The sequence below is a fragment of the Eimeria acervulina genome, genomic scaffold (genome assembly GCF_000499425.1).
Source record: "Eimeria acervulina Houghton genomic scaffold, Eah_scaff1173, whole genome shotgun sequence".
Taxonomy (NCBI): Eukaryota; Apicomplexa; class Conoidasida; order Eucoccidiorida; family Eimeriidae; genus Eimeria; species Eimeria acervulina.
Window position 1 is genome coordinate 482 of NW_013549376.1, and position 8,094 is coordinate 8,575.

Sequence of the window (8,094 nt, forward strand, 5' to 3'; positions counted from 1 at the left end):
CAACAATGAACACAACAATAACAACAACGACAGACAACAAGCAACAAACAGCAAACAACAAATAAGGACGAGAACAACAACAAACCGCACTTTTACTTCTTGGATGCAGGCGACTCTCTCCTTTTGGGGTACCTTGCCGACGTCAATAACCTTCGCGACGACCCTAGAGAAAAAAGGGACAAAAGAAGAGGATGAGCAAAGCAAATTACATAAAAAGAACGATGAAAGACGCACTGGGAGTAATGCATGTTTACTTGTTGGTACGATCAAGAACGTTTTCAGGGATATGCATTAGAGAGAAAAGAAATATAACAATAAGCGCACTTGTTCCCTTCCGTGTCCGTCGCCAGATACGCCCGCCCATAAGCACCTTCGCCAATGCATTTCAGCAGTTTGTACGAACCGTGTGGCGCCATCTTTGTTGTTTACTCTGTTTTGTTTAACTCCACAGTGAATAGACGGGGAAAGCCTGCTGATATAAATGACCTGAGCAACCGCTGCTGCTTCAAGAAGGGGTCTTCCCTCCTCGGTCGGTGGTAGAACAAAAGAATTTAAGGATAATATGTACTATACGAATGGGGAAGCGGTACACACAAACCGGACGGAGAAAGTGAATGATGCACTGGAGAAACTCAAAGGGGAGGTCTAAGCAAGCAAATCGTAGGTGAAATAACTTAATTAAAATATCTAATAAACACTAATAAATAGATGAAGGAGGTTTCCAAAAGCATTTTCGTTTGCATACTCTCAGATATTCTGACCGCGCGAGATAGATGACCCCACAGGAACTGTATCAAAAATAGAGGCACTAATTCTCCTAAATGAGAATAAAGAAGAGTAAATTAGACTAATATGTTTCAATAAATAAATAAATTCCTTCTTATTTCAGCTTTATTCCTTCTTTTGCCGCCGTGTGCAACCAGTGGTCAGCCCTCTTACCCGGAACTGCCTTCCTGCCGGACCGCCCAACTGCAGCCGGGGTGCGAGTTCGACACGCCTTTAAGGACGAAAGTGAGGGGTTTCAATACTTTACAAACAAAATTAACTAATTAAATCAATTGAATTTGCTTATTTCGTTTTCCTCTCGCTCAAAAACACCGTTAGCAGCGCCCTATCTTAGTTGCCCGTGTCCGGTGGCTGGGTGTTCTATGCAGTAGAAAGGCCATCATAATTAATCTCATGCTTCCCGAGCTTTTTTGTTCTTTAAATAGGTGAAAATACTTATTTTTTCTGTTTTCTTAATAATGTTCCAAACTGAACTCAACAGTACATCCCCGCGACTTCCCCGGCCGGGTCCTTGTTCGGTACAGCTATTGAATGCCTCCGAAGACGACGCAAAATAATTCAAATTGAATTCTTCGATTCATTTGATCACCTAAACAAAATACTAAGCCATACCGAACTCACCGAATGTGCTCACCCTTGGGTCCCAGACAATAAAAACGTCCCACCACTTCAGGATATTCCAAGCGTGAAGCATGAACTGCGGCAAAAAAGGATAGACAGAAATAAACTAAAAGTTTTCAACGTTGTGAATAAGCAACAAAATAAAAACGGGAGGAAATGAGCACTCACACCGAAATGAGCACTCACACCAAATCCCACCCAAGAAAAAACACGGATTACAGCCCCTCTACCTGTAACTGAAAGGAAAAACATTGTATATCGTATTCCCCTTAACAACCATGAAAACCTGTAACTCAAACTCACTGCAACCAGCCGCCCTGCAGAACAACTGGCAGTAAACCTCTCTCCCCTAAACTTCTCTTTTACTGCTGCTATAGAACCCTCCCCCAAACCCCTTGAGTTTTTAGGACCGTTTTGAGTATTCAGTGATTGCTTTACATTGAGAACGGTGCAAATCTACTTACACTTCCTTATGGTGGCCTCCTCCAGAACTAAGTTAGTGTGTTTTAAATGCGTTACCCCACGTGCTTCCTTTGTTTGGTGTAGAAGTCTTTTCAGTCAACGCTGGAAAAGAAATGGATGCAAATAAAGGGGAGAAAAGTGGAGGAGACGCAATGGCAATATATGTCTTTAGTAGGACAAAAACAAAAGAAACCAAAAGGGAACTTTGTACCTGTTGGTCTCCCTCACGTTCTCGGCATCTGTTTGTGTGTTCGTGTTGTGTATGTGTGTGCACATTCATGTGTGATCCCTTTAGGTGTATTTCTACTCTGCTTTAAATTCCTGAATTCCCATTTCTTCTGCGGCCTCTTTGCAATCCACGCAAAGTGCATATCTTTGTATGTGTACATACACACTATACTGCATGGTACACTGACGAATCGTGAAGTTCGCATGTCTGTCGGTACTCCCCTCAAGAAGAATAAAGGCCGCCCCGTTCAATGCAAACGTGCAGCTGCATCTGTCTGAAATGCCGTAGGTTTTGCAACTGTATTGGTGGCGCCACACAGAAAGTATACATATATATGTGCATACATACATATACATTTATACATAAGTGTATATATAGATGGATATATATACACCTGTATATTGTACATATATATTGATATAGTCATATACTCCAAACATGCAAAAGCATGCCTCCAGCTACTCGGCATCAATGCACCCCTCTGAGATCCTTGCTGCTAGGCATCCCGAGGGTCCTGTTGTTTTTGCTGCCCACAGGCCAAAGTGAATAAATAGCCGCGAGAAAGGTCCTCGAGTGAGGCCTCTACCCCACCTTTGCAGTGTACATGCACCTCAAGACACTTGGCGCAAGCTGTTTCGCTTGCACGCAAAAAAATCTCAAAATCCCACGTGTTGGCTGTACATATCTGTGAATTCTGGAGGAGGTTCGCTGGGGCCCAGAGCGTTGCCTCCTTGCGAGTCGAAGAGGAATTGATGCTGCATCTGTTGCAGTTGTTGCAGTTGCTGCAGCTGCTGCATCTGCTGTATATGCTGCATCTGCTGCATCTGCTGCATCTGCTGCAGCTGCTGCAGCTGGTGTAGTGGGTGCGTGTCACCCCCCGCAGCTGCTGCTACGGGCCCCAGTAACTGCTGCTGCTGCGCGCCTTGTAACAAGTACACGAGCCCCAATTGCTGATGCCAGCCCAGCCACCCGCACGCCAACGACTGCTGCGGATACACCGCAGGACAGCACTGTCTATATACCAAACCAACGTGAGACGCACAGTTCGCAAAAGACTGCTGATCCCTCTCTCCCCCACCTCTTGAGAAAACGGCGCCCCCTGGTACAGCCCAGCTTAAGGGTAGCCGCATCATATTCAAGGGCCCTGTGAACGCTGCAGCAGCAGCAGCAGTAGCACCGGGGCCTCCCTCAGCCACATCGACGCCCGCCCCCAGACCCTGAGGGCCTGGAGGACCAGCTGAGCCACAAGCGGATGCCTTTAAAGACAACGGGTCTGCTGCTGCTGCTGCAGCAGCAGCGGCAGCAGGTGAGAAGCAAAAGTCTTGCCACCCCCAGTTTGATACTGTAGGATAACACAGCGGTCTCGAAGCTGCCCAGGCGTCGCCCCACAGCTGCACGTCCTCATGTGCCGCATGAGCTCCTGCAAGAGGTGAAGCTGCCGCAGCAGCTGCAGCAGCAGCAGCCGCTGCTGCTGCTGCAGCGCTACGAGGAGAATGCTGAAGGCAATTGGAGGCATCTGAAAACGATAAATCCTGTTTCACTTTGCTGTCCCCAGAATACGGGGGCAGCGCAGCAGCAGCAGCAGCAGCAGCAGCAGCGACTGTGGGGAGCCCGTGCAACTGATGCTGGAGCTGCAGTTCCAGCTCTTCCTCATTGGTGTGTTCCCTCTTATCCTGCTGCTGCTGTTGCTGCTGAGTATAACGCTGCTGCTGCAGCTTCGGCTGCTGCCGCCGCCTGACGCCACGGGCTTCTTCTTTCCCCTTCTCGCGAGCAGGACGATTGGCGGCCGTCTTTGTTTCAACTCTTTCCTGCTGCTGCTGAGAGGCCTCTGTCCTCTTGGGGTGTACAGACACCCCAGCTGCCTCTGCATCATCACCTCCCTCCTCGGCACCCTCTCCCTCTTTTGCCACGAGTCCAGTGGTAGAGGCAGCAACACCAGCACCAGAAGCAGCAGAAGCAACAGCCTTGTTGACGCTTAAAAGCTCCCCAGAATTACCTCCTCCGTCGGGTGCTGTGCTGCCAGAGGAGCCCAAACTGCTGTCTAGCAAATCTAGACACAGACAAATACAAAAAGAAAGCAGAGAGCAAAAGGAACAGATTAAATAAACGCCCGCACCCAACTAATACAACCTTCTATCGAGAGGCGCAGCTACTATTCCTGCTGCAGCACAGTAGCTGCACCAGCAGCAAGAACTCAACCAGTAGGGGCAACCGCAGCAGAACCAGTACAAGGTGAGGCAGCAATAGCAGCAGCAGCAGCAGCTCGAGGAGCAGGAGCAGGGAATGGAGCTGCAGGAGGACCATCAGCATCAACCGTGCCAGCAGCAGCAGTAGCAGCAGCAGCTAATGCAGCAGCAGCAGCAGCACCAGCAGCAGTACCAGTACCACCAGCACCAGCAGCAGCAGCAGCAGCAGCAGTATCAGCACCAACACCAGCACCAGCTGCAACTGCAGCAGCTGCTACTGTAGTAGTTGCAGCTAATGTAGCTGCTGCAGCTGCAGCTGATCGATTTGCGTGGCGTCTATCCCGTTCTAATCGAACCTGCAGTTGAAGTTGTGTTGAAAGTTTCTTCCTGTGTTGTCATTGAGGGCTTATGGATTCTTCTTGCAGCCAAGTAAAGGTGTTTATTGCGAGGGTTCCCCCTCTCTAAACCTAAAGAAGAAGAAGAAGAAGAAACCCCCAATTGCTGCGGCTTCTTCAGCAACTCGTCATCGCCGTGGGCGTGGCGGCAGCTGCGCCCCGCGCTGTACGTACAAACAAGAACAGAGAAAGAGAAAAAACTGAAGCTTTATGTTGCTGTTGTGCATGCAACAACATAAACAAACAAAAACACCAACGTAGGGAACGCCACACAAGCAAACAAAACAAACGAACACACAGACGAGCAAACAAGACGAACAAACGCTTGAAGCAAACAACAACCAAAAAGACGAACGAACGAACTAACGGACGAACGAAAAACCGAACGAACGAAAAGCAAACAAACAGCACAGACTAACACCACCATCAAATGCAAGCCGCAAACAAGCAAGCAGACAGACAAACAAAGCAGCAAATACCCCCGAAACCTACGGCCATATGCATCACCGCAGAGACACGGGCAGGCTCGCACCCACGCAGACACGAAGAAAAACAACGATTGAAAAATCAAACAAAAAGAGAGAGGGAGGGAGACAGAACAAAAACAAGATAGCAGTAGAGCACGCCAATCCTCTCCGCTCACAGAGGCTCCGTGGGAGGAGAGGCATTGGCTCAAATCAACAGCTAAGGACAGAAGCAGGAGCACAGTAGCCACGCCAGGAACGCCAGCAGAAACAGCAGAAACAGCGGTAGCAGAAGAAGCACGGAGAAGGGCGCGCATAAGGAAAAGCAGCAGAATGGGCACCACAACGAGCAGTTTCAAGAGCAGGAGCAGCAGAAGCAGCAGCAACAGCAACAAAAGCGTAAGAAGGAATTTCAACCGTTCAACTGTTCTGCATGCACGCTGTACAACAGCAGCTGCCTTCTATACAGCTAAGCCTCCCTCACCCGCATTTGCCTGCAAGCCAGAAAAGACAGAGCTGTGTTTTATAGAGACTGGCGGTAGGCCTTAGTTCTTCCTGACCGTGTGCGAATTTGCAGTCTGCTGCATTACACTGTCCCCTTTTAAAGGAGACACAAAGGCGTGTCTTGCGGAGGTTTAAAGGCTGTCTTATCTCGCTGAGTGCATGAGCGTAGCTGCAGCGATGGCCGTATATACAGAGGCCTCTCTGAAAGAAGTGGCACATCTTCGTTTTATAGAAGCCATCTCCAGCAGCAGCTCGCATGCCTTTAAATGTTACTTCGCTGCTGCTAACCCCTAGAGCCCCCCCAACACAGTGTGTCTCGTTAGCTCCATCTCCTTCGCCTTCAGACTCACCGCTATCCCAGCTGCAGCTTAAACCCCCGCTGCTGCTGCTGCGGCTAGGGATGCATCCGCTCCTGCTGCTCACGTTGCTGCTTATTCGCATGCTGCTGCTGCAGCGGCTGCCTCTGCCGCTGCTCCTCTTGCTAATGCTGTCACTGCTGCTGCTGCTGTCACTGCTGTTGCTGCTGCTGCTGCTGCTGCTGCTGTTCTTGCTGGACTCCCCGCTGTGCAGCTGTATTTCAGAAGGCTTCGCAGGAACAACTGCGCTCCCTCTCTGCAGGCCACTGTTACTCTGTCCCTCAGCAGCAGCAGTCTCCTTCTGCCGCTCCTCTACTGCTGCAGCAGCAGCTGCAGCAGCAGCAGCAAGTGTCTCCTCTCTAGTCTCCGCTGGAGACATAGAAGAGGCCAGAGGGGACCATGGGGGGTCGCGACACACCGACCCAACTGGAAAGCAAAAACAGGAAACAAGCACAGCACAGAACTACATACATATATATATATATATATATACACGCATTCATAGCCTCACATACTTGCTGCTGCGCCCGTGGTCAGGGCCAAGCAGCGACGGGACCAGCCGCAGCAACAGAACGTGCAGCAGCAGCAAGAGAACAAGTAGTAGCAGCAGCAGCAACAGCAGCAACAGTAACAGCAACAACGCCAACAACGGTATCAGCAACAACAATAGCAACAAGAGCAGCGAGAGCAGCATCAGCAAAATCAGCATCAGCAACAGCTACACGGGCGATAAGAGCAACAGCAGCAGCAAGAACAGCATCAGCAACAGCAGCAGCAGCAGCAGCAACTGCAACAGCAGCAACAATAGCAACAACAAGCGGGCCAAGATAAAAGCCAGCAGCAACAGGAAGAGCAGCAGTAACAGTAATAGCAGCAGAGAGATCTGCACCAACAGCAGCGGTGTACTATAATTGACGTACAGGCATCATCAGCTGCAGCTGCTCTAGGCAAGAAGGCAGCAGCAGCAGCAGAAGCCTTAATAAAGGCCCCTCCCTTCCTTCCCCCCGCTTGGGGTGCTGCGTCTTGACGGAGAGAGAAGAACTCCGGTGGCGGCTGCTGCACCTCCGCCTCTGTCAGCAGGCCGAGCGGCATGCTGCAAATGAAAGAAGAAGAAGGCAATCTCCCTTACCACTAGGGAGAAGAAGAAACAAAAGACGAAAAAGATGAAAACGAAGAAAACGATGAAAAAAAAAGAAGAAGACCAAGGACGAGGCACGACTCTTCGGTGCTGTCTATTGGAGAGGTACCCCACAACCCTCGGCAAAAAAACAAAAAAACAAGCAAGCAAGCAAACAAACAAACACAAAAAAACGAACAAACGAAAAAGATAAACAAACATACAGAGAGACAGACAGACTTACGACAGACAGACAGACGCCCGTGCACGCGGGCTCACCTCAGGGCAATGTTTTAAACGGAAGCCAAACAAAACCAAATTGAAAGGAATTATCTTGCTGCTGCTGCTGCTGCTGCTGCAGAGAACTCTGCTGCAGCTGCCTCGCCTCCTCAACTTCTCCCTAGGAGAAGAGGCGCCTCTCTTGTCTTAATGAAGGGATTCTGTCTCACACGGCACTCAACAGAAAAAAGAAGTTCAAGACGCACACGAATGTACGTCCCTCCTTAAACATATATATAAATATATATTTATATATATATTTATACGTATGTTATACACAGATGTATGTACAGCTGCAGCCGCTGACTCCCGCCAGGCGGCAGACGCGTCGCTGAGAGCTTCTTACGGAGCTACATGGATACAGCGGCTTCAGAAGACTCGATAATAAAAAAACAAAGAAGAATTTGAATGTTTCTTTCATAAGAAAGAGAATAAGAACGGAGAAGACAGCAGAAAAACATGCAGTCAGCCTCCACAGACGAACAGCAACCGATACGAACTAGCAGGGGGCACGAAGACAAAGCATAAGAGAAGACAACTCCTGAATAGAAGAAGAAGGAAACAAGCCTCGTCTCGATCTAAATGTAATATATGAATGAACCTATTAAACAAGTGCAAAAAAAGTACTTTTCTCCCCCAGTTTGCAAACAAAACACACAAAAGATGAATGCCTCGCCGAGCCTCAACTCGACCCC

General features: G+C 49.1%; 1 protein-coding gene across 1 annotated transcript; it reads right to left on the reverse strand.

Annotated features, from left to right (window-relative positions):
* Positions 1 to 2,754: 2,754 nt before the first annotated feature.
* EAH_00056570 (hypothetical protein, conserved) lies at positions 2,755 to 7,095 on the reverse strand (the record flags this gene model as incomplete). The annotated part of the gene is made up of 4 exons (XM_013393796.1): positions 2,755 to 4,148; positions 4,641 to 4,843; positions 5,628 to 6,429; positions 6,924 to 7,095. 4 exons carry the CDS (start codon positions 7,093 to 7,095, stop codon positions 2,755 to 2,757), a joined length of 2,571 nt encoding a protein of 856 aa, XP_013249250.1.
* Positions 7,096 to 8,094: the final 999 nt, after the last annotated feature.